The 25,000-nt window shown below is 37.2% G+C and overlaps 6 protein-coding genes across 9 annotated transcripts in view; 3 read left to right on the forward strand and 3 right to left on the reverse strand.

Annotated features, from left to right (window-relative positions):
- Window positions 1-620: 620 nt before the first annotated feature.
- On the reverse strand, window positions 621-2,885 carry LOC129754780 (zinc finger protein GLI4-like). The gene is made up of 2 exons (XM_055751016.1): window positions 1,506-2,885; window positions 621-1,203 (listed from the first exon to the last, which is right to left on the reverse strand). Exon 1 carries the CDS (start codon window positions 2,719-2,721, stop codon window positions 1,522-1,524), a length of 1,200 nt encoding a protein of 399 aa, XP_055606991.1. The 5' UTR covers window positions 2,722-2,885; the 3' UTR covers window positions 621-1,203; window positions 1,506-1,521.
- Window positions 2,886-4,358: 1,473 nt separating this feature from the next.
- On the forward strand, window positions 4,359-7,396 carry LOC129754331 (caytaxin). Its single transcript, XM_055750311.1, has 5 exons — window positions 4,359-4,623; window positions 4,863-5,475; window positions 5,589-6,307; window positions 6,363-6,473; window positions 6,533-7,396. Exons 1-5 carry the CDS (start codon window positions 4,619-4,621, stop codon window positions 6,651-6,653), a joined length of 1,569 nt encoding a protein of 522 aa, XP_055606286.1. The 5' UTR covers window positions 4,359-4,618; the 3' UTR covers window positions 6,654-7,396.
- Window positions 7,397-8,181: 785 nt separating this feature from the next.
- On the forward strand, window positions 8,182-9,715 carry LOC129751598 (26S proteasome non-ATPase regulatory subunit 4). Its single transcript, XM_055747199.1, has 2 exons — window positions 8,182-8,620; window positions 8,780-9,715. The coding sequence occupies exons 1-2, from the start codon at window positions 8,317-8,319 to the stop codon at window positions 9,619-9,621; spliced, it is 1,146 nt and encodes a 381-aa protein (XP_055603174.1). The 5' UTR covers window positions 8,182-8,316; the 3' UTR covers window positions 9,622-9,715.
- Window positions 9,716-9,925: 210 nt separating this feature from the next.
- LOC129751597 (microspherule protein 1) lies at window positions 9,926-11,983 on the reverse strand. The gene is made up of 4 exons (XM_055747198.1): window positions 11,756-11,983; window positions 11,423-11,696; window positions 10,171-11,355; window positions 9,926-10,114 (listed from the first exon to the last, which is right to left on the reverse strand). Exons 1-4 carry the CDS (start codon window positions 11,845-11,847, stop codon window positions 10,022-10,024), a joined length of 1,644 nt encoding a protein of 547 aa, XP_055603173.1. The 5' UTR covers window positions 11,848-11,983; the 3' UTR covers window positions 9,926-10,021.
- A 452-nt stretch (window positions 11,984-12,435) lies between these two features.
- Window positions 12,436-14,466, forward strand: LOC129755868 (probable trafficking protein particle complex subunit 13 homolog). Its single transcript, XM_055752556.1, has 4 exons — window positions 12,436-12,631; window positions 12,697-13,084; window positions 13,489-13,930; window positions 13,987-14,466. Exons 1-4 carry the CDS (start codon window positions 12,595-12,597, stop codon window positions 14,392-14,394), a joined length of 1,275 nt encoding a protein of 424 aa, XP_055608531.1. The 5' UTR covers window positions 12,436-12,594; the 3' UTR covers window positions 14,395-14,466.
- Window positions 14,391-25,000, reverse strand: part of LOC129755869 (RING-box protein 2) — a 16,871-nt gene continuing 6,261 nt past the window's right edge. For 3 of the 4 annotated variants that reach the window (XM_055752560.1, XM_055752558.1, XM_055752559.1), the window contains exon 2: window positions 14,391-14,677. In XM_055752560.1, coding sequence (XP_055608535.1) covers window positions 14,496-14,677 — 182 coding nt within the window. In that variant the 3' untranslated portion in view covers window positions 14,391-14,495. Of the gene's footprint in view, window positions 14,678-14,775; window positions 14,923-25,000 lie in introns of those variants that run through there. The other variant, XM_055752557.1, reaches the window with a different exon arrangement.

The following is a 25,000-nucleotide window of genomic DNA, read 5'->3' on the forward strand; positions in this document are numbered from 1 at the left end:
TTCATCATTGTTGTCCCATTAGTCTTTTTTATTGGTTATCTTAGTTGATTTTGTCTTTTGAGTTTTATGGTTTTTTTAAGTGTTTTAATATTTTGAGCCTTTTTTGTGTGTCTTTTTATATACTTATGATTTTGGCTTTTTTCTGTCTTCTGCATCTTATTAGTCACTCTAAAATGTGTGAAGAGCAGCGAAAAAGCAATAGAGATTCCTTCTAATTCAACCACGGTCTTGTAACTGGTATTGCTTTGATTTGTCTTCTTTGTTTTTTTTTATCTTCTGGTTGAGATTTGTCTCATTGATGCAATCGATGAGATGATTAACAACACACACATAATGTGTGTTTACCATTCGGTAATCATATGAGATGTAACCATGGGAATGGATTAGTAAACAAAGCAACGAGTTATTGTAATAAAGTTCTACCAAAAAATAATTAACAACTCTCTTCTTTCCAGTGCCCGAAGTGCTGCAATAACACTTATTTCTCTTCTTTTTTTTATATTTTTCATGTTTATCTTTTGATTGTATTATGTTATCTTCAATTTTTTTTTCAAATTATCATTTTTATTTCAAGGACTAGTGTCATCACAATCACAAGTATACGAATTATATTACTGAGCATTTTATTAGGTAATATAATCCAATTGTTTACTACACAAATGAACTTATTGAATCAAAAAAGTATTTCTTGCAGGTTTTTTAAATTTAAAGCGAATTTAAAATATGTTAAGTTAGACCTTAACCTGGTTTTTAACGGGAGGTAACAGCTGGGAAAAATTCCTATCGTATAGGGATGCCTCTAAACGGTTTACAATAGAATTGATATTCATCATACATAACACAGATTTTTTTTGCTCTTAATCATAGTAATAAACAGGTAAATAAGTATATCTTTATAACACAGATTGAAGTATCCAATCAGTTAAGTAACCAATGAAAAATTATACTAATTACAGAAGTATCAAAATTGTCAGAAAACTTTAACGAAGAGAAATTTTCGATTCGAATGTCGAACATACTTCGAGAATATTTTAAGATAGGATACATGGTGACGATGATTTTTGTTTGTGCAGATTTATTTGCGATGCTGTAATCTCTTAAGAATTGTTTGAAGGGTTTTTTTTATCAATACTTGAATAAAATGTTGTGCAACACTTGCCTGCAATGATGACGTAGAATTCGTAGCGATGATTCGCATACGAGCTGTAATCAATAAATGAAAAGATAAAAAACATTATTAACATAACTTATTAACTTATGTCAGACCTTCGAAATGCTGTATCGCTCTACAGTTAATCAGATAAAAAAGTTTTTCGTTAGAGTTTCCAGGGAAAATAAGGAAGATGTAAATTTATTTTGAAGTAAGATTTGAAGTGGGTATGTGGGTGGTATCCAAACAAAACTACACTAGATGATTAAGTGTTATTATAGAACTCACATTTTTTTTAATGAAATTATGTAAAAACTGAAATAACCAAAAGAGGTAACTAGGTGAACAAACTTACCGCTTTAATTATTCGATTACTTTTCTCGACCGTGGACTCGTCGGTTGTGTCGATAGAAACTTTGAACGAATCGGAAAGAAACGTTGCATTGCTCGCAGATGAATGGTTTTTCGCCGGTATGCTTGGTCATGTGAGTTTTCAGCATGCAAGGCCATTCGAACGCTTCATCACAGTAAGAACAACCGAAAGACTTTTTCAGCACTAGGGATTTAGATTCGTCGTCTATAAGCCGATGGTTCAACTCCATGTGACTTTGAAGATCTTCTTCGGAAGAGAAAAACTCCTCACATTCAACGCAATAATTGCTAAAATCGCTTAAAAGCGGAGTGCTGCAAGTACTTTTTACCGGTGTCGCTGGATCATTGGTTTCAATTTCTTCTGCCAAAGATGCATGGTGATGTTTACTCGTGTGATGTTCTAATTTACCAATCCGATTGAACCTTTTACCACACACTTTACAGTCCAAACGAACCGTTTTGTGTGTCTGTTCATGAACGCATGAACAGGGAGTCGTTTTGAATTCCTTGTCACATAAACCACACTTTAACTCGCTTTTGCTCGTTTTGTTTCCTTTTGCATTTGCCAGCAGGGGCAGCTCGTCATAGTTAATCCAGTCCCTTTCATTTTCTTCCGAACTTTCGTTACCTTGAACTGATGAGACGGAAGTTGTTGTTGGTTCTCCTGTTGGTTCATCTATAAAACTTATGTGGAACACTTGACCATTTTTGATTACCACTTGTTCTGTTTGACCCATTTCGTTGAAGGGAGTTTTCTCTCGAGGAAGCTCTACAGGAAGCGGTTGCAAAGCTTGTGGGAAAGGAAGCCCAAGTTGTGGCTGAAACCCCGGAAAACCATTTTGTCCAATCAATGGAGGTGGCGGAAGTTGCGATCCGGGTTGCATTGCTGATGAAGTTGGAAGACCAGGTGGCGGTCCATACGATCTGTGATAGTTTCGTGGAATCTGGCCAACCAACGGGTTGGGATTTTGCTGGCATATTCGACCCAATGGAGGGATAGGACCCAAGGGGCAATTGATTCCGTTTACTACTGGCGGAGGTAGGAAACCATAAGAACCGTTATCGAATTGATGTGGGGGCGGTCCCAAATGTGGAGGATGCGGCAGATTAACGACTGGAGGATGATAGCCAAGCAATCCACCATCGAACTCATTCCAATAGTTGAATAACGCATCCTCTGGAAACAAATTGGACTGCATCACCAGATATCAGTTCTGATCTGACAGGTTTGCAAATTTTTGTCCAGTTCTTCGCAACAACAAAATGTAGGGACACAATTTTTTAAATGTTTTGTTTGTTAACACTACAGATTTTCCATTTTTTGAAAACTAATTTTTATACACATTTTTTTTCTAGCGGAGAAAAAAGAACAGTGTTGCTAGTATTATTGGTTGGACATATTCAAATACAGTCACATTTATAATTTATAATTTAATGATAATAATTATTATCATTTTTATATTAATTTGTTATAATTAATTATTGATAATTATTTTAATGTTATTTAATACATTCACAGATTTTAATCAAGTTTAGAGATTCTGCAAACGTTTGCGAATTTTTATAAATATTTATCTCACATGAATGATTAAATCGTTACCATAAATTTTATATTTCATCGAATTAATCCTCGCTATTTCGGTAACCATAGTTATTTAAACAAAAGTAACTGTCCTCACTAACAAAAAGCTAATAAGAAAGATAATGATGAATACATAAAAACTTGCTTGAATCGTAAAGGTGATCACCTGTTTTTTCCAATCGATTCCGGTATGGGGCCGTTCAGATACCAAGTGGACAGATTTTTGACCCCCCCCCCTCCGCGGAAAAACGTGGACATTTGGCGCACCTCTACCCCCTCCTCGGATGTCTACGTGGACAGATTTGAAATTGTTTTTTTTCTAAATCTAATTTGACAGTTAGCACCATCACTTTCTACATTTTTGTTATTGAAATGGCTGATTCTGAAAAAAAAAACTGATATGTATAAAATAATTTTAAAAATTTTAAATTTTTAAATTATCATATTTATAACTTAAGTTGTAATTGCTTTCAAGTACCTACTAATTGTTTAAAGTTAAACTGGAAGCTTTCCAATTTTAAGATTTGATTAAACATCATAATATTTAATCACCTTTAGAATTTATTTTGAAAGTAAGTATGTCCACGAGGACATGACTCAAACACCTATACCCCCTTCTCCATAGACAAGCGTGGACATTTCCATACCCCCTCCCACCTAAGTTGTCCACGTGCGGTATGTGAACGGCCCCTATGTGGCCCCTATCGAATCCATTGAATCACCCTATTAAATCTTGGCAACCGTGGCGATGAAAGAATTTTAATCTCGTTGTTTGGCAACAATGAATGAGTCGATATTTTCGACATTGCTCTTTCACGAAGGCGTAAACGTTATTTGCCAAATAATAGTTTTTTTAAAAGTTTTATTGAACTTGGGCTTGCTCATTTAGTTTGCTACTTATCTCACCGAGATTTCCATATAACAGTGAAATTCAAGTGAAGCTATCGGTTTTCTTACTTTTACTCATGGCAAATTGTATATCGTGATTTCAAACGTGCCTTTAAAACAGTTTTTTTTTAAATACAGAAACATTTATTTTTTTAAATAAATGTTATTGTGGTACTCCTCCATATTTTCACTTTACATTATCGCAAAAAAAAAACCAACAGTATTTTTTCTCGGAGTCATTCAGCGATTTTGGAAAAGACTTTTTGATAAAATGTTCGAGTTCCTTGAGAGGGATTTGTAAACATTCTCCATGTTATTATCCTTTTTACGCTTGTGTTGGTTTTAAAGGTGTCATTTAAGGGTAAGAATAAGAACTAAAAGAAAACTTTTAATTTTCTCAATGGATTGTGCAGTCATAAATGAATTGTGTTGAAGAAAGTATCGAAAAATAATGTTTTTCCTAACTATAAAATTGTGATTCATTCCATTTATCGACAAAGAGCGTCCAACGCATATATGCATCAAGTAATTGATCACTTTCGTAGCGATTTTACCTTGTATTTGCTGAATGAAGAATTAACAGTGAAAGTGCAGAAAATCCTTCTTTTCCAGCTATCTATTTATAGATGAGGTATGGCTTTAATTTTTTGGTTTGCAAACTATTGTTTTCCATGTACTTCAAAATACATTCAGAAAAGAATTTTTTAAAAAACATTTTTAGTTTTCCTTTTTTCTTCTGAATATACTGTCTTTGAATCAAGTTGAAGTGCTATAGATAACATAAAGGGATTTTTATAACTTCTTCTTTGAACTCCTTTGACATTCCATTTGAAATAATCATATTCCAATATACCTTAATTTTGTTGGCAGTCAACAATTAGAAGAGAGTCCAGTGTCGGACAACAAAATGGACATATCGGAGACCACAACATCTCAGGATTCACCTCCGGGATTTGCATCGGATGTAGAGGAATGTACAGGAAATGCTACTGAAATAATTGGAGCTAGAGCAGTTTCCTGCGAACAAATAATTTACCCAACCAATGATAAAATATCGAACGAATACAATGACAATCCAAACATAACTACAGTTGCTCCAAAGTCGGAACAACGCAATCCTACAAGTGGACTGACACCTGTCAGTAACCACCCGCTAATGCTGGCGTCTCCAACCGGAAGCGATTCAGATATTTCCGAAATAACTAACTCAAACAGAAATCATGACAAACCTCAAAAACATAACTATTATCATTTTCCTGATGTAGTTCCGGTGAGCGAGTTGCCTCCCCTTCGTCTAGCAAACCCACATCCGAAACAGAAACAACTTACAGGAACGGGTCAGACTACTGGAACTGCCAGGCGCCTGACAAGCTCCAACACTAACGCTTCATCTCGGAGACCAACTTCCACCCTCGATGTAATAAACAATATAGATAACACTAATGACTTGAAAAAGTCTAGTTTGTTGAGGGATTCTAGTCCGGTAAGTCAGGTTTATGTAAATATGAGGAAGTGGGAGAGAGTTGGTGTTAAATATAATAAGAAATTAATTAAGAGCACATATTAAAAACGATACTAATTTTTGTTCCATTGTAGGACTTTTTAAGCAGTGGATCAGAACCAGAACTTTCATTGTTCCACGCCTCAGTAGGTCCTGCATTTCAATCGGTTGCTTTGGGGCAATCACAGTCCAACTCTCAACTACAGCAGAATTTACACCATAAATCGATCTCACCACGGTTACATCAGCGCCGCAAGCTCACTTTGCATGGAGATTTGATGGTTGACGATATCAGTTCGCTTGAGGAGACCGTCTCTAATCACAGTGTTGATGATCTTCAGCAAAATCTTGTGTCGCTTAGTCCATCGTCATCAATTTTGGACGACAATGGATTCAACGTAGAAATTGATGAAGATTTCCTAGACGTACCAGGAACGCCGAAGAATGATGCTGGTGGTAGTGCCTCCTTACCGCAATATTCTGCACGTGACGAAGCACGAGATATAAGGAACTGGCAAAAAATAACCTTACCAGATGGAAAGACACACGAAATCGATATGAAAGTGATCGAGCCATATAAATGTGTCCTCTCCCATGGGGGCTATTTACAATCTGGTGGTCACAACGCAATAGTAGTTTTTAGTGCATGTCATCTGCCAGATCGTTCCCGTGCAGATTACCACTATGTTATGAATAATTTGTTTTTGTATGTGGTCAAGACATTGGAACAATTGGTGACTGAGGATTACGTTTTGGTATACTTACATGGTGGTTCGAATAGGAACAACGTTCCACCCTTCCCATGGCTTAAAAAGTAAGTCTTGTACGTGGCATTTTCAATTTTCACATCAGCAACGTTTATATTTCAGGTGTTATCAACTTTTGGACCGTAGACTAAGAAAAAGTTTAAAAACTATGTACATGGTGCATCCAACATTTTGGCTCAAGTCTGTAGTGTGGATGGCCCGTCCTTTTCTAAGGTATATAAAAACAATGAGATCACGGAGAAAATGCAAATTTATTTTACTTTCTTCTTTAGTTCCAAGTTTTGGCGCAAACTCATCTACGTGAAAACTCTTGAGGAGCTTTACAATCTGGTTCCGGTTGAGCGTGCAGCAGTACCGGATAAGGTGAAAAATTATGATTCTCGCCATTCCTAACTTGTATCGTCAAGCGTTAGTTCATCTTGTTCTACGGATCTCAGTAACTGTTGTCGGAATAGTATACAGGACCTTCGTCTGGTTAATCAATGGAATAGTTGTCACCCTCAAAATAGACATTGGCTTTATTTCCGTATAAATAGCACCGGTCATCACAGTAGCAGCTAACGCTTTCTTAAATGAAGTACGTTTTCCTGTCCATTAATTTCCATATAAAAATGAGAATAAGTTCTATGTACAAAATGTACAATAACGAGACCTAGTCAAAATGATATCGTGTTTATAGAAAATATCGTATGTTAGATTAATGAGGATTTAGAAAAGCAAAAGCAATTTAATTCATCGAGATGATTGTTTACATAAAAATGAATATATTAAATATATTTTAACGATAGTGTTTACCTGTAATGTTTTGCTCGTTGACGCAAGGATAACGCTAAATCAAATATCTTGAAATTATTGTATCATAATTCAGTATTTTAATTGCATTTTGAAGGACATATTTTGTATTATTAGCTTATTATTAGCAACTTTCTTTTTTAAGGTTTATTTGCGACACTCTACCTTGTTACATTTAAAAAAAAACTAGGAGCATTTTTCCACTTTTTTTTTAATTTTTACTTTTTTCTCAACACTAGTTAAAAAATTAAATTACATACTAGTAAAAAAATAATTTAATTATTCCTGTTTAAAGAAAGGCTTATATAGTACTTTAAGATAATTTACCTAACATTTTAATACACATAGATATTTGATGCTTAAAAACTATGTAACGTAAAAATAACTGATGTATGTTTAATTATGTGCTATCCGAAATCCTAAGCTATCACTAAAGAAAACTTACTGGATAGCAGAACCTAGTGTATCAAAAGACCTTGATTTTCATATTAACACGAACATGTGAAAAGGGTTTTAAAGACAAAATTAACAAAACCCATTTTCAGTGGAATCAAGTAGTAGACCAATATGAGTACTTATCACAAAAACCGTTTTTAGTTTATCAGTTTCCATTATATTTGAAATATAGTTTATAAGCAAAGAGTCTAAAAGGATATATAGCCATAATAATATTGTTTGTCTAAAAATATCCGGAAGTCTCATTTGTGCTTTTGACCAGGAGTGTCAAAACTTTTCAGCGCTCTGTAATTGCAATGCAATGTATCGGAACAGCAACATCCGGTTCCGCAAACTTGTAACATTCCTTTATTTCCCTGAAAATAAACAGCTCTCGAATAAAAAGAAAAAAAAATGAATAAGGCTGCCGAACTTATGTTTTGAGTGTGCAAAAATGTTTCTGCACCGAAGTTATTTTTAACGTTTGAAATTCGTTTAGCGGTCGGAACAAAATTCATTTTGTGATTCAAGCTTGGGTGTGATTGTCGCTCAATATTTACACATTTTACACCAATAATTGGTAATTATTACTTTTTAAACAAAAATTAAGTTATCAAATCTTACAGTGTTCCCACAATTTTTGATATATGTTTCTGAAGGTCATAAAAGGCAACAACAAGGGGAAGCGAAATACTGATCTAAACTGTCAAACCTTCATTACGAAGCATTTTGTGAAATCGAAAAAGAATCTAGTGGACAACGAAAGTTTTCCGAATTTTCTGTAATATTTGCAACTTATAATCGCGCAAATCACGAAGGATATTACAAAATGGTTCTGGAGAGTACAATGCTGTGCTTTGATAACAGCGATTATCAGCGCAACGGTGATTATTTCCCAACCCGCTTGAACGCCCAGAAAGATGGTGTAAATTTGGTTTGCCTATCCAAGATCCGTTCGAATCCGGAAAACAATGTTGGCTTGCTGACATTGTCCAACACGACCGAGGTATTGGCCACGTTGACCAGCGATGTTGGCCGTATTCTTTCGAAGATGCATCTGATCAATCCGGGAGGAAATATCAATATGATGACTGGGCTGAGAATTGCTCATCTTGTGTTGAAACATCGCCAGGGTAAGTTTTTGTTGTTGTATCCTATAAGATTAAATTATTATTAACAGCTTATATGACTTTAACGCTGAAGTTAATCTCAAAAATGTTCATCATTAGCGTGTGTTAATAATCCCATGTATTCCAAAAATTGGTAAAATAATGCCATACTTTTTCCTTTAGGCAAAAACCACAAGATGCGTATCGTTGTTTTTGTCGGATCTCCAGTGAACCATGACGAAGGAGAGCTGGTAAAATTGGCGAAAAAGTTAAAGAAGGAAAAGGTTAATGTGGACATCGTTAGTTTCGGAGATCATCAGAAAAACAATGATATCTTCACCGCTTTCATAAACGTACTGAATGGAAAGGACGGTACCGGATCGCATCTCGTTTGCGTACCTCGAGGTTCGGTTCTTTCGGAGGCGTTGATTTCTTCTCCGATCATCCAAGGTGAAGATGGAACTGGCGGAGCAGGTTTAGGTGGTGCCGGTTTCGAGTTTGGGGTTGATCCCAATGAAGATCCTGAGTTGGCCCTAGCTTTGCGCGTTTCTATGGAAGAACAGCGTCAACGGCAGGAAGATGAGCAGCGCCGAGCTCAGGCTACTAGCAGTGCTGAGACTGGGAATGAAGGAACTTCTTCAGGTGCGGCTACTGCTTTAGTTAGTCAACCGAATACGGAAGAAGCGTTGCTGGAACGTGCCTTGGCACTGTCCACTGATGATGCTATGCCCGATTTTGCGAACATGACGGAGGAAGAACAGATTGCATTCGCCATGCAAATGTCTATGCAGGATGCCCAGCAGGAAACGCCCATTTCGCAACCAGCCAAGCGCCAAAAAAAAGACGAAACACCGATGGAAGTTGATGAAGACATCAACGAGGTAATTACCGATCCAGAATTTTTGCAAAGTGTCCTCGAGAACTTACCCGGCGTAGATCCGCACTCCGAAGCCATACGAGATGCTGTTGGCTCATTGAACAAGGATAAGAAATCATCGGATAAGGAGGGTGATGATAAAAAATAATTGATATAATGTACGTTTGCCTTTGGGTGTCATTTACTAATACCATTCAATGAAATAATTTGCTAAAACTTCAATAAATATAAAAGAATAAAAATGATCCTTTTTCATGTCCAAAACTACATAAGTGCCAAAAAAAACTCAAGGTAATATTTTCCATACCTTTTATTTAAATCATGGGATAATTCAGTTCAGATGATACATTACTTGTTTTTGGATTCTACAAATTTATCCACAAAAAGTTATAGTGACAGTTTTTTATCAGCGTTAAGGAATTTCGGCAATGCAGAAAGAAAATACACATTAATTGATCTTCGTGGTTATACCTAATACATTAGTATTTTGAAAAGTTTGAAGATGCTTAAAGTTAGAACGTACACAACACTGCTGCATTAATGTAGCTTTAATTCAATGGTATATTCATCTTTGCACTTTCATGTCGAATGGCATTTATTAAATCGTGATTAATTAAAAATATGAAACGGAGGCTCGAGATCTACAAAAAAGGAATGTCAGTTTTTTTTAATTATTTGAAAACACCACAAAACCTACCTCAATGACACAATTATTATTGAGCCGGGTTTTGTTGCCGAGCATCAGAGGGTTTCCATCAATGTAGAGAGGCCGCTTGCCTTCGTTTGTGATGAAAAAATCTCCATTGCTGCGCAATTTGATAGTACCCTGTTTACGGGAAACCTTTAGCGCTGGTCCTTCTAATGAAAAATCGACATCTACCATTCCATCTTTAGTTGACCGGCCGAAAACGATTTCTCTTGATCGCATCAGGAATCGCACCAGACGGCCGCGTAATACCGCCAAGGTTTGATTGTCGAAATCCGGCGAAAATCCTATTCCGGTCAGAGAATCAACCAAAACATTCCAACGAGAAAGTTCGTTCTCCAGACTGCGAATTTCTTTCTTGTTTTTGCGATCTGCGAGTGCAAGTTCGACTTCCAGGGTGTCGTCTCGATTGTCAGTTAGTTCGGAATCATTTATGAGCTCTTCGGCATCCGAAAACGATAGAATATTGTCGTTTTTCGGTAAAGATTGAACGGATTGATCTGGCAATAGAGAGTACTGCTTCATGAGTTGCCAATGAGCATACAAGGATTTGGCCGTACGAGCTGGATAGAATATAGTTGAGTTCTTATCAAGCAGCTCCTGGAACGTTTCTATGGTAGGATTAGAATTGGATTTGATGCTCCCCAGCAGATCTTCTTCAACGATGGAGTAAAGTGCCCTACTTTGAACACTCTCTACTACTTCAGGATGCAAATTCCTCATGGCCGTCACGGCAATGCCGGAAATAGATTCCTCATACAAGAGCGAGTACCATCGGGCTTGCATTTCTTGGATAGTGAATTTGCAAGAAAATTTGGTTCCACGGTGTACCATTCGTAAGTCGTTTGTCTGTAAAATTCCCGTTATAAGGGCTAAATCGTCCACCGGTTTCCATCTTCCCAAATCTTTCGTCGCTAATGTTTGCCCACCTCCCTTTTTCTTGTTCTTTTTGGTATTTTTTAAACTTTTTTTCTTTTCATTGACTGATGCGTTTGAATTGAGTTGTTGGAGCAAACTGGTGGCCGGATTTGGCGCTAATGATGACGGAATCGACATCGGGCTAGGAGCAACAACAGCAGAAAGTGGAGTTTGCGGTGTGACTGGTGTTGAAGGTTGTATAACGGGTGATTCCACTATAGAAGAACTAGGAACAACTGGAGCAACAGAATTCAGATTCTGGAAGAGTAATGTGACATTAAAATACCAAACAGATAAATATTTTTCATCACTCTGACTAGCATACCTGCTGAGATGGAATAGTTGATGTTGGAGTCACAATTCCACTAACAGTGCTCAATGCAGCAGCACTTGCTCCAATCGATACAGTAGGGGTCGCTACAGCTGTTCCAGGAATTGATACTGCGCTCGAAAGCGGTTGCGACTGGGACTGCGAAAGGGTTCGAGGTCGTCCGGGTGCAACAACTCCGACGGGATTTTTCACTTGTGTTGGAGGTATACCCAAACTGTACTCAACAATTTCGTCGTCAAAACGCTTTCGTTTGATGGATCTCGATGAGCTTGGTGAAATAATAGATAAAATTATTAAATTTTGGATGGATAACAACAGAATATGTACCTTCTACGTTTTTGATCGCAGCCCAAATCCAAACTGGAGTTGGCGGAGTATTCAAAATGGCTTTCGTTTTTAACACTGGAGTTCAAGTCCATGGCTACTGGGATCGCGTAATTTCAAGAAGAAAAGTAGTATTTTCTTAAAAATGAATCAAAACATCACCGCTGCAAAACAATGACGCCACTTCGGCCAAAGAAAATGCGAAAAATTTTGATAGTTACACACTAGAAGCAATTCCTGAAAATTGTGTGCATGGTTCCTGCAAATCTGTACACACTGAAATAAAATTAACAAATGTTTCCAAATTTTTAAACTGAGTTTTTTCTCCTTTTTTTATTCTGGTTTGGAGCGAAAGGTTAAACTGGGTAAACTGAGTTTCTTGTTTTCTAATGAAATGTATGAAAAACCCGAAAAACCTCCTATCAGCCTATATCAGCTATTTACGTCATCATGCTTGGTGTAAGCTAATTTCACGCTCGATGTACGATACCCTCTAATGCCTTTATTGAATATACTCTGCTTCTGTTATAAAATTTAATGTAAAATGTTATTTTCCACAGTGTTGATTCAAAACAAGCGTGCGTGGCGTTTAGGTTATATAAGAAGATTTTCAACGGTATTGTTAAACGTGTATTTTTTTTTATTGGTTATTCGTCTCTCAATTTCAAAGAGTTTGCTGCGAAGGTGTATATAATCTAATTGGAATTTGACTGTTTACATTTTGGAACGAAAATTTCGTCAAAAGATTGGAAATCTTGGATTTTTCGTAGCATATCGGATTAACACATGTTATATTCTGGTTAACATTGATTTATCTTGAGTAATCATCACTGGAAAGAAAAATGGTGGATTCTTCGGAACATTTATTGGCATTAAAAGGCAAGCAGAAGAAAGTTGAAATTTATGGTAGTATATTTAACATGAATTATTTTGTTTCTACATAGTTATGCGTCTGACCAGGCCAACCTTGGTGAGCTCTCAGATTGTCACAGCCGAGGGTAAGGACTTACCACAAAACACCTTTGACAAGATCCTCCGTGCAGCAGCGACGACAGTCGAGGGAAGCGAAACGTTGACCGCGGGACAGTTTATGCTGCTGCCTCAGAGCTTCGGGAACATTTATCTAGGGGAAACGTTTTCCAGCTACGTGTGTGTCCACAACTGTCGTTCACATCCCGTGACAAGTGTATCGGTCAAAGCCGACCTCCAGTCCAACAACAGTCGGATCAGCTTGCCAATCCACGCGGACAAGCAGAGTCCGACAACGCTGGAACCGGACCAAACGCTAGACGATGTAATTCATCATGAGGTTAAAGAAATAGGCACGCATATGTGAGTACCGAAATAGATCAATAGACAGCAAATTGTATGTCAAAAACGGTATCTGAATCTATGAAAATACTGAAGCAAATAGGAGTGGTCGTTCAGCCTAATGGCGAACGTCTTAGACTTCCAGAGGTCCAGGGATCTAATTCCATCACCCCAAACCTAGTTTAAGGAACGTAAAATGAATACTAATACCACTAAATTTAACAATACTCTACTCTGTGGAGTATTAAAGTAAAGATATAAAAGGTATGCTGGTCGTAACTTAACCATAATAGGAGCTAGTGATAAGGTAGTTCCGAATAATGCTAAAAATAGCATCGACGAGTAGAAATAGAAGAAGAAGCTGATTACTTACCTCGATCTTGTAATGTTTCAAACGCTAACTTTGTTGTTTTTTTTCTTTTCAGATTGGTTTGCGAAGTTTCGTACATGAGTCCAGCAGGTCTGGAAACTTCGTTTAGAAAATTTTTCAAATTTCAAGTGGTCAAACCGTTGGACGTGAAAACTAAATTTTACAACGCCGAAACCGATGAAGTGTACCTGGAGGCCCAAATTCAAAACATCACCGTTGGACCTATTTGTCTGGAAAAGGTGGAACTGGAAAGTTCGGAACAGTATACAGTGGTGTCGTTGAATAATCTACCCTCGGGAGAGTCTGTTTTCTCGCAGCGGAACATGCTGCAGCCGCAAAATAGCTGTCAATTTCTGTACTGCATCAAACCGATCGAGGCCATCTTAAACGACCCGAAGGCACTGAAAGCTGCCAACAATATTGGAAAGTTGGACATCGTCTGGCGGTCTAATTTGGGGGAACGTGGTCGGTTGCAAACCAGTCAGTTACAAAGAAGCGTAAGTTCTGTTCTAATATTTCAATTGAAAATAATAAAACGTCGATTCAATTGCAGCCCATTGAGTATGGCGACTTGAGACTGACAGTGATTGCAGCGAAGAGCACTGTTAAAATTGGAGAGGGATTTGATTTTAAATGCCGTGTTACGAACACAAGCGAGCGTTCCATGGACTTGGTGATGAACCTGAATACTAAAGCTAACGTTGGTTGCGGTTATACAGGCCAAACCGAAATTTCATTAGGACCAGTAGAACCTGGAAAATATAAAGATTTTGATCTTACCGTTTGCCCTGTCCGTTTGGGCTTAATTACCATAAGCAGCTTGCAATTGACCGATGTGTTTATGAAGCGAAAGTACGAATTTGATGATTTTGTGCAAGTTTTTGTAGTTGACGAAGATTACGAAGAGAATGATTTCCAGTTGGACAAATATGTTCGGTATAATATTCCACAAACAGCTTAAGTTAAATTCTGGATTTATTGGAGATTCATTACAATAAAACGTTAAAATAAAACATACCAAAAAGGCCAAAAACACCTTTAATTTTCTTCGAACATTTCATTTTACTTTCCCATGCGCTGGATCGACCATTCCTGTTGACAGAGTGGGCATCGATTGTTCTGTTTTATCCACAGAGACATGCAACAATGGTGGAACGAATGATTACATTCACCCCAAACAACAACACAGTCCTGCCGTCCCAGAGTATCCTTCTTGCTTTCGGCCTGGCAACGAAGACACGCATCTAGTGGGAAATAAGAAAGAAAAAAAAACAACTGTTAAAAAAAAGTGACATAACATTTCGTCAGCAAGTAGGTATTCATAAGTTCTCTCTTTACTAACTCGCATCGCGAAGTTCTCGCGAATGCCCGTTCGCTATAAACATTAACTGACTAATTTATTATGCCTGACGTTTCAGCGGACAGCAATGAATTCAATTAGAAATCAATTTCAATAAACGCTAAACGTTCAATGTTCAATTCTGAAAGGCGCTGAGACGGGTGGCGTTATATAGGGGAGAATGAGAATACTTGATCCAAGGTGCCCAAACGGTTTTTTGGCAAAAACCAAGCCAAATGTAAAGATAAAAGGTCCATTGGCTAGTGTTGGCCATATCAAGTTTCATTTCTCAATTCATCAGATAAAAAAAATTCTAAAAGTTCTACCCTACAGACACAATTTTTTAATTTTTAGATATAGCATTTTTAAGTCCTTTCTATCAGTCAATTATTGGATAAATATTTGTTGCTGGATAAAAATTTGTAATTTCGTGCTGAGGAATGATCAAGATCTAACTCACAAGAAAAAAAATCTTTTTGTACTCTGGAATCAATTGAACCATTAACATACATTCTGGAAAACTTTGTTTTAAAAGAATGTGAATTGACTATTTCTTTGAAATTGTGGCAGTATGAAGTTTATATTTTACTTTAACAATTGAAATATTGGAATAAATATTTTATTACAATTTTTGAATGTGGGAAGCATTCAAAAGTGATAAAAAAAATCCTTAAGTCACATTTTGTTGAACTTTTCGAACGAAGTTTAATAATTCAAATCATATTTTTTTAAATTTTTCCTCTGCCTTCGGCGGAATCGGACGCATTCTTCAACGCGCTCGACAACCGTTGTTAATAGGCCACTGTGAATCTTTTTAGACGAGAGTGAAAGTTAAGAGTGTTTAATGCAGAATGAGCCTTCACTTGAAAAACTATCCCGAGAGAACTATTCCGGAATGGATAGATCCACAGAACATACACCAAAACCTTTATTTTTTATATCTGCGGGCTAAAGAATGGATCAAATCTTTCCAACAATCCCTTTATCATCGGAAGATCTATTAAACGGTACGCGGGCAAAATTGAGATAACAACTTTTTTATTTGGTTGGCACATTTTTCTAGAACATTTAATCTTTATAAGACATTCCGGTTTCGAGGAATCAAGTCACCCTAGGGACCTCATTCTCCCCTACATACATAAATATGTATATGGTTGATATTTCTGGTTCAATTGCTTGCGAAGGACTTTTGGTCAACGGTCAACTTTGAAAATCTTTTAATACTTTTCGAACGCCGAAAGTGCACCTTGTCACAAATATTACACAACATTTTGTGCATATGTATGCCTCGAATTTGCATTTCCATCTCTTGTAAGATTTAGTCTATTACCTCTGGTTTAAATTAATATATGACGTTAAAAACTCTAAAATTGATCAGTTTGGAGCAAAACAATTCGTTGTAACTTATGAACCTATAATATAATCCTATTTGAAACAAAGAATAATTTTTAAACAATTTACAACTTTGTAGAATACTCATTCCTTTTAATTTAATACCTTAATTTAATTCATCTTTCTTAAAATTTTTCAAAATTCCCAAAATTAGGTGATAGGGGAAAATAATCGAAAAGAAAACTTGTTTTTCTGTCGGAAGTAAAAATTAATCAAAATTATTCGCGATCTTCGAGAAAGTTTATCATTGATTTAAATATATTTATTTGATTCACAGTAACATTCCATAATTTGGCTAAAACAGCGTTAAAATGTTTATGAATGATTATTATTAATCTCAGAAACTGAAACCGATATGAAAATATTATCTAATGCATACTTGGAAATTTGATTAATTATAGAATATTCAAAGCATTATTCACAAAAAAAACCATAAAAAATAAAATTTTCAACAAAAAAAAGCGAAAACTTAGAATTTCATATTTTGAATCTTATATATATTTAAAAACTCTGATTCATAAAATGGTGAGGAAATAAAAATGTAAAAAATAGACAAAATTTCGAAATAAGTACTAAAAATTCACTAGAAATAACGGAAATAACCATAACAGTATTTGGCAATAAATTCTATAAAAAAATAATTTTTTTCTTTGGGTGTAATAGGTGGCAAATGGTGAACATTGTACAACAGAAGGCCCCATAGTGGTCATATCACCTCTTATTCACAACTCCTATCTCAACCTCCCCGTGGTGCCGGCTGGGATGCGATTAACCTAAGCGGAGATCGGGTACCCAACCCCGGTGGATGCTTTGGTCGCATGCAGACTGAGAAGGTGACCGCACGCGTCTGTTTTCCAGGTCGGAGGCAACTTAAACAGCGTCTGTCTCGCAGCGAGCGGCTGAATCTATGAAATGCAGCTCCCGCAAGCTAAGTCCAAGATGGCAGCCCCATCGCGGGATAGGGACCTTAGGCTAACAGCCTACTGCTCCCGATTTATTAAATTGTTCCGGAATCCGAAAGAAATCACCGACCTGGAACTTTGGCGACGACTTTTAGCTTAAAAACACGGACACGAATTGGAACTTGGAACGTTTTAACCCTTGCCCAACAAGGCAAACTGGAACAACTTGCTAGAGAAGCCAGCCGCCTCAAGCTTGAAATTCTGGGACTGAGCAAAGTCCGTTGGCCTAATACTGGAGAACACAAGACACAATCCGGGCAAGTCCTGCTTTACTCTGGCATACGAGGAGACCATGCTACCCGGGAACGAGGAGTAGGTTTCCTGTTAAGACCGCAGGCCCATACGTCCCTCATTAGATGGGAACTGATAAACGAAAGAATAATCGTAGCCAGGTTTAGAACACGGGTTAGAAACCTTACAATGGTTCAGTGTTATGCGCCCACTGACGATGGCGATATACAGAAGAAAGAGCAGTTTTACAGTCAATTGAACAGCGTGGTTGAGAAAATTCCGAAGGATGACATTCAAATCCACTTAGGTGACTTCAACGCTAAGATTGGCTCCGATCATGGGGCGCCATGGTCTAGGACAGATGATCGAAACGGAGAGCTGTTTGTAGAGTTTTGTGGTAACAACAACATGGTGATTGGTGGATCGCTCTTCCCCCATCGACCAGCGCATAAGGTCACTTGGGTATCCCGAGATGGCCGAATAGGAAATCAAATAGACCACATCTACATCAGCCGAAAATGGAGAAGGAGCCTTCTTGAAGTCAGCAACAAACGTAGTGCAGACATTGTATCTGACCATCACCTCGTCCTTGGAAATATACGACTGAGAGTTGCGCGTGTCCAACGGCGCGAGGAGAAAGTCGGGTGTCGATACGACGTCCGCCGGTTGGAGAATACAGAGGTGAAAATGACATACGTTGAACAGCTGGAGTCCCGAGCCTCGGAATTGCTGACAGACGGAACAGTCGAAGAATCAATCAAGAATGTCTTTATCACGACGAGCCATGGTACTCTCTGTAAAGTTTGTGGAAGAAGAAGTGAATGGATTTCGGATGAAACTTGGAGGATGGTCGATGATCGGAGAAAGGCGAAAGTCGGAATTGAGCAGGCATGTACCGGGTCAGCCAAAGCAGCCGCCCGCTTACGATATGCGAAGCTGGAAGGGCAGCTATTTAAACGAGCTTGTAGACGAGACAAGAGAGGGCGAAAGAGCCGCCGCCAATGGAGCTATCCGATTACTTTATGACATTTCTCGCCGCCTTAGTGGTGCAAGAACTAATGCTAGAATGCCGCTTAAAGACCGAGCCGATCAGTTATTAACCGATCGAACAGATCACCTCAAACGATGGACTGAGCACTTCGAACAACTCTTCCGAGTCACGAATAGCGATGGCCAACAGAACCCGCAGCTCAAAGCGCCAACAGTAAGTCGCATTAATGACTTCAACTCGGAATTGCCCTCGCTGGCAGAAATAGAAGCGTAGATGTGCGGCCAAGAGAACTACACGTCACACTTGGTACAGTCAGCTACCGATGTCTTTGTGCCGAGTGTGGCAAAAACGTGGTGCGACTGGGCACCTTGGTACCAGTGCTAAGTTGCAAGAGGGTGGGGTCGTAACGTGTATCGGGTAGTCGCGACCCCGATATGCGGGACGACCAAATGTTTGAGCGGGTTTCGATCGATCTGCCTTTTGGAGAGGTTCCTGGCCCCGATTCGCGGATACGATTGACTCACGACAGACAGAGGGGCCTTGTGCCGTAACATGTGGCGTCCAGTGGATGGGCCTCAGGTTGAGTCTCGAAGAGTCGAGACGGAGAAATAGTTGGATGTGTGGTTATCTCCAGACCCGAGGAGAGGCGAGTTGTTCTCGTCTCGAATTGTGTCAAGAGACGTACTGGACGAGGGCCCTCGAGACACGAGGAGAGGTGGGTATTGACGCCTCAATTTGTGTCAAGAGGATGAGTGTGAGAGGGTCTCGAGTCACGAGGAGAGGCGAGTTGTTCTCGTCTCGAATTGTGACAAGAGGCCGTATGTGGGACTCGAGTCACGAGTAGCGGCGAACGGACTGCCAACCCGTGAGTCGTGAATCGTGACAAAGAGTGGATGACTATTGCTGGTGTAGCACGTATAAACGAGTATTTGCCGTGGAGCGCATTGCGCGAGTATGGTCTCCCATATCGGGTATAGCCTTCGTTGCAGGTCCGGATGGAAATTATGGCCAGAGGCCCCAGGTGGACTTTATGCGTAGGGGTACATAGTATCATGAGTCGACCAATTGCACCCATGGACCCAGAGTAGCAAACTGGGGGGACGCGGTGGCTTGCCGTGCCTTGGAATGCAATCCGTAAAAAGGATTTACCACCTTGGTGATCAACTAATAAAAAAAAAGACGATATTCGAAAGCTCCAAAATCAATGTCGGAAAGACCGAGTGAATCCTTCCAATTTCGTGGTAGCTGGGCAACAAGTTGAGAAAATAGAGTGCTTCCAGTTCCAGTATCTTGGTAGCCAGATAACGCCTAATGGTGGTTCTAAGATAACATCGAAACCCGGATCAGAAAACCCCGATTTGCTTTTGCGAGTCCTCTCTGAGAGAAAAATGTGCGAATTTTTATTTCATACAAATTTCTACACTCAGAAAAATACTATTATACATGCCATAAGATTCTCTTATGAAGTGGCGCCATAAGAAAAATCAATGAAATTCATAAGATTATCTTATGACGCGAATGAATTCTGCAGATGAATACCTACTTCAATGAGAGGTTGTTGCTTTTCATAAGATGGTCTTATAAAAATAGGGTATGTCACGTTTGATGCGAAAAATTCAAAACAATTGATGTTAAAAATTTATTTTATTGTTCGGCTAATTTGTTTGGTTCATACATTATGGTCACCATCAGCAGCACATCAACACCCGGTTCCACCGGTTCCGGTTTGTTTGGCCGCATACGGTCCTTTGACCTTGGGTTTTTTCCCGCTCAACGTGCTGAAAAGTAAACAAAAAACAAATTAAACTTTTCAAATATGTTTAACGATCACTAAAGATAAACTTCATTTCAAACTTACCACTTAGAACAATAACTTTAATAATTCCACAATTTCGTTTGACGATTGAAAAATGACTGATGGAATCGATGTGTTCATTATTTTTCCTCAACGCCGTTTCTTCTATTTTTCATAAGAACTTCGTATGAAAATTGAAAGAATTTCATGAGACTCTTATGAAAAATTAGTTTGGACGCAAAACAGGGGTTCATAAGAAGTATCTTATGAAAATTTTAATAAGAATTTGCCTGAGTGTAGAAGACAATTTTATTGTTAGAGTTCATTCACAAAAGTAAGAGCCAGAATACCGTTTTTTCCGACTCACCCTAACATTTTGATATTAAAAAAATCATAACTCGCTTACGAAACGTCTTATGTATGTAGTGTGGACTGTGGACCATTGTGCAATGTACTCAATATCGCTTAATATCAACAGAAAACAGTATAAGATTCGATTAAAAAAAAACGTTGACTAGAATTCTAACACACTATTTTTATTTTTTTTATTCTGGGCCTTATTCTGCGACGCGAATGAAGTGACTCGGAGTCACATTAGTCGTAGTCACGTGACTCTAGTCGGGGTATTCCGAGAGGCGACTCACTCACGGTGACTAGTTCATTGCCTCGGTGGCTTGATGTTCATTTTGACGTTCCAGAGGCAATGAACCAGTTTCATCGGGTTCACCATGCGAACTGTCAAACATGTAAGGAACATTCAAAGCAGGTAGTGTGATATTCAATTTCTTGGATGACGTCACATTCATGAAGAATTTCAAAATAATGCATTCAATTTTTATGTAACCAAACCCAATGTAGGACTTCAATAAGAGTGTCATTTGTATTTTTGTACGTGACAAAATTTCAGATTTAGATATAATGCATACTGAAAAGTGTTTATTTTTATTTTTTTAAATGAGATTCGAAATCAAGTCGAAATTATTTTTTTTCTTTATTCGGATTCTCCATTTAGAATCGAAAATTTAAATAGCTTGAGAATTTCAAATTCGGATTGAAACTTCAAATCCAAAATTTTATTGTATATTTACGTTTGTCTTATAAATTTTATATATTTTATTTGTATTTGACGATAGAAAAGGGGTCATCCTTTTTTTTGCAATGAAGAAATTTAAAAAAATAACAATACTTTTTCGAATATGCTGTTTATCCCTAAGAGCAATTCAAATTGTCTTTCGTTCTAGTTAAGGTTGAAGATTGGGATTTGAATTTTTCCACGTGATAAAATTTCACATTTGGATTTAAAATTCAAACTAAAAACGGTTATTATTAATTTTTTGTAATGACATTTTGATTATCGAATAGAAATTCTTTTCTTTTCTGTATTCAGCGATTCTTTTTTTTATAATCGAAAAATAAATAGGTAGAGATTTTCTTTGTAGATTGAAATCTCATTGTTTTTATATTTAAGATTGTCTTATCAATTTTGAATTTAAAATTAAGAGCTTAAGATGAAAACATTATTCCATTCGAATTTTCTACCAAATGAAAACACATTTCAGTATAAAAATAAAAAATTCAAATTATCCGGTTTTTTTTTATAGATGAAATTAGGATTTCATATTTATCATAATGGCTAATGATATAACTCAGAGTTGAAATGAAAGACAGTTGTACCGGATAAGTTTTTCAATGACTGTCCGCATACTGCAACGTTGATATAAGGTCGCGGATGGTAAAACCTGGGTGAAGAAACAGAAATTCGCTTCAGCATTTTTTTACTTTTCGACTAAAAACTGAGCCTCCACTGAAAATACTATAAATAATTGATTATAGACAATAAAAATACTTTTTTCTATTTTTGTTTTTAGTTTCGCCTAACTCACGGTTTTGCCGTATTCACGGTGAAATATTTTTCGACCGTGATAAAATCAAAAAACTACTGTATTCAGAATCAAAAGTTCACAAGTCCTCATATAGAAAATCTTCAGCTCTTTCGAAATAGAATGTACAATAGACTGCCCCAAATTTGTATGGGAAATTCAAAACCTGTGAAATGTTATGCGCTGCAGGCTAAAATTGATCCTAGGCCTAGTACTAGATCTCATGCCAAATTTGGGCCAGATCGGATCACGGGAAGGGGTCGCTCAACGAGCCTGAAGTTTGTATGGGATTTTGAGACATTTTGTTCGGGAGAAACATGAAAAACTAGTTTTTCATCAATAACTTTGGTTTCCGTCGGCCGATTTCTTTCGAAAACGGGTTTTCTTAAAGCCTAAATTATGAAAAACATTTCATCCGAAGACTGCATATCGATAAGAGTTAAGACAAAAAAATCATTAGGCTTCCAAAATGGGCTAACTTTTTTAAGGATGGTATTCATCACTGTAAATGAGTCGGGACGGTCGAACTTATTGACGCCTCATTAGCAGTGATGAATACCACCGTAAAAAAAGTTAGCCCATTTTAGAAGTCCAATAACTTTTTTGTCTTAACTCTTATCGATATGCAGTCTTGGGATGAAATGTTTTTCATAATTTAGGCTTTAAGAAAACCCGTTTTTGAAAGAAATCGGCCGACGGGAACCAAAGTTATTGATGAAAAACTGGTTTTTCATGTTTCTCCCGAACAAAATGTCTCAAAATCTCATACAAACTTCAGGCTCGTTGAGCGACCCCTTCCCGTGATCCGATCTGGCCCAAATTTGGCGTGAGATCTTGTACTAGGCCTAGGATCAATTTTAGCCTGCAGCGCATAACTTTTTCAAAAGTCGGGTCATTTGGGGCACTCTAATGTACAAGTTATGGTAATTTATTTTCCTTTAACTGACCTAATATATATCATAAGCTCTGAAGTGAATTCATTCTATTATTTCAATATTTGAGCACGACAAGGAAACAAAATGTTGAAATATAATAAATAACCTAGGTAGTATGTTTTTTAATTGTTTTTAACTAGAGTTTGAACTCAAATAACAAAAAGAATTTAATTTGATTTCTGATTTAAAAAAAATTTGATTTGTTTTCATCACATTAGAAAAAAAGTTTTCGTTTATTGAGATTGATAAATACTTAATTGAATTTCATAATTCTGTAATAACTGCATTACAAATATGTTGCCTGGTTAAAATCTGTCTATGCAACTAACTGATTTCATCAAAATTGATTGAAAATCAATCAAAAGTTTTGAAACTACTAATACATATGCAAGTATAAGAATTTCGTACCTTAAAAATCAAGTTATCTTTATTGATTCAGAGGTTCATCCCAAATGACTATAGCTCAACATTCGTACATACTCAGGTGATGCAAACAACATAAATTTAATTCAAAATAAAACACACTTTTTTAGAAATTTTAAGTGTAAATGCATTTTGATTGGTTTGCGAAGTATTTCATTTTTTGTTTGCAACCAATTCAAGCAATCTTATCAGCAAAAAAGTAACATATCTGTTTGTTTTGGTTATCATCAATTTCGATTATAAATATATGCATTACCTCCCTTTACATTTCATTGGTTTTTCCCACTGCGTTCATTCGCATGGTTCAAGATGAATCCAACGAGATGTCAAAGCACATCGAGACTCGACGGATTCGTACACAAATTGTTTTTCGCGTTATTCGACGGCTCGGTTCGGCTCGACAACCGTATACAAAAATCTACTATGCGAAGGCAAGGTAACGCATCTGATGGGGGGCATCCAGAATCCGCAAATGACCGAGGATGCCCGGGTTATTTTCACGGTTTCGATGCGGCGGTTGCCCTTGGCCATATGGTAGCGGATGTGGCGCGGAATCTAATCGGCGACGATGACAACAATCGGTGGTAAGGGTACGAACACAGTGAGCGCGAAGCGAACTGCGAAGCGAAATATTCATTCACTGGATGAATTTCGCAAGTTCGTTTTTGAAGGCCGGCCACAGTGCACGCGAATTGCGAAGCGGTTCAACACTGAAAAAACCCTTCTGTGTTTTGCACAAATTATTCACACGTCAAAAAATCTTTGCAAATTTATTTGCAGAATCAAAACTGTGAGCGGGGAATACGTACCGCGCAAAAAAAAACAATCCGCGTTAATTTCGAAAAACCAAGATGGCGACTTCAGCCTAACATCAAAATGCTTTAAATGACTGAAATTCGCATAATACACCAATAATGTGGGTATTAAGTGAAAGGAATCAATTAGTAGAAGTCGAATTTTGCAGTCTGACGCTATGAAACACCATCTTAAAATCCAATTCGGCGGCTTCCGCTCAACTTTAAAATATTTCAATTGACTGAAAATCGCATGAAAACAAATCTACCAAAACTATGACAAAAATATAACAAAATTATGAAAAGATATTTTACAATATTAAGACAACAAAAATTACGAAACGCTGACAAAACTTTGAGAAAAATATGGCAAAGGTGATAAAAATATTAGAAAAATATACCAAAACTTTGATAAATTTGACATTAAAATGGCAAAGCCATGACCAAAATATTAAAAAAATCAGACAAAAACTAATTAAAATTGACTAAACTAAATAACAAAAAAATTACAATAATAACATAACACGAAATAACAACTTTGACAAATATTTGACAACATGACAAAATTTTGCAATAAAATAACATAAGTCTGCAATTTGTCGATTTTTTTTTTCATGGTTCTGTCAGATTTTTGGTCATTTGATTGTTAGTTTTTTTATAGTTGTCTTTTTTCGTTCGATTATAGTCGTTTTACCATCTTCTCTTCATACTGAAAGTCTTACCCGGTACAACCGTGTTCGATGATTACTCTTGTATTTGAACTTGCCAACTGAGCTACACATATCACAAGCCCATAGATTTGTGTTTTTCATATTTTGTCTTTTT

This window comes from Uranotaenia lowii, chromosome 3 (genome assembly GCF_029784155.1).
Source record: "Uranotaenia lowii strain MFRU-FL chromosome 3, ASM2978415v1, whole genome shotgun sequence".
In the NCBI taxonomy this organism is placed as follows: domain Eukaryota; kingdom Metazoa; phylum Arthropoda; class Insecta; order Diptera; family Culicidae; genus Uranotaenia; species Uranotaenia lowii.

Bases quoted from the DNA above. Each gene is read 5' to 3' on its own strand.
- LOC129751598 (XM_055747199.1), top strand. From the start codon at position 8,317: ATGGTTCTGGAGAGTACAATGCTGTGCTTTGATAACAGCGATTATCAG. The intron at 8,621-8,779 runs GTAAGTTTTTGT...TTTTTCCTTTAG, and splicing joins TGTGTTGAAACATCGCCAGG to GCAAAAACCACAAGATGCGT.
- LOC129751597 (XM_055747198.1), bottom strand. From the start codon at position 11,847: ATGGACTTGAACTCCAGTGTTAAAAACGAAAGCCATTTTGAATACTCC. The intron at 11,697-11,755 runs GTACATATTCTG...TATTTCACCAAG, and splicing joins TGCGATCAAAAACGTAGAAG to CTCATCGAGATCCATCAAAC. The intron at 11,356-11,422 runs GTATGCTAGTCA...TTACTCTTCCAG, and splicing joins CAACTATTCCATCTCAGCAG to AATCTGAATTCTGTTGCTCC.
- LOC129754780 (XM_055751016.1), bottom strand. From the start codon at position 2,721: ATGCAGTCCAATTTGTTTCCAGAGGATGCGTTATTCAACTATTGGAAT.
- LOC129755868 (XM_055752556.1), top strand. From the start codon at position 12,595: ATGGTGGATTCTTCGGAACATTTATTGGCATTAAAAG. The intron at 12,632-12,696 runs GCAAGCAGAAGA...GTTTCTACATAG, and splicing joins ACATTTATTGGCATTAAAAG to TTATGCGTCTGACCAGGCCA. The intron at 13,085-13,488 runs GTGAGTACCGAA...TTTTCTTTTCAG, and splicing joins AAAGAAATAGGCACGCATAT to ATTGGTTTGCGAAGTTTCGT.
- LOC129754331 (XM_055750311.1), top strand. The intron at 6,308-6,362 runs GTAAGTCTTGTA...TTTATATTTCAG, and splicing joins CCCTTCCCATGGCTTAAAAA to GTGTTATCAACTTTTGGACC. The intron at 6,474-6,532 runs GTATATAAAAAC...TTTCTTCTTTAG, and splicing joins ATGGCCCGTCCTTTTCTAAG to TTCCAAGTTTTGGCGCAAAC.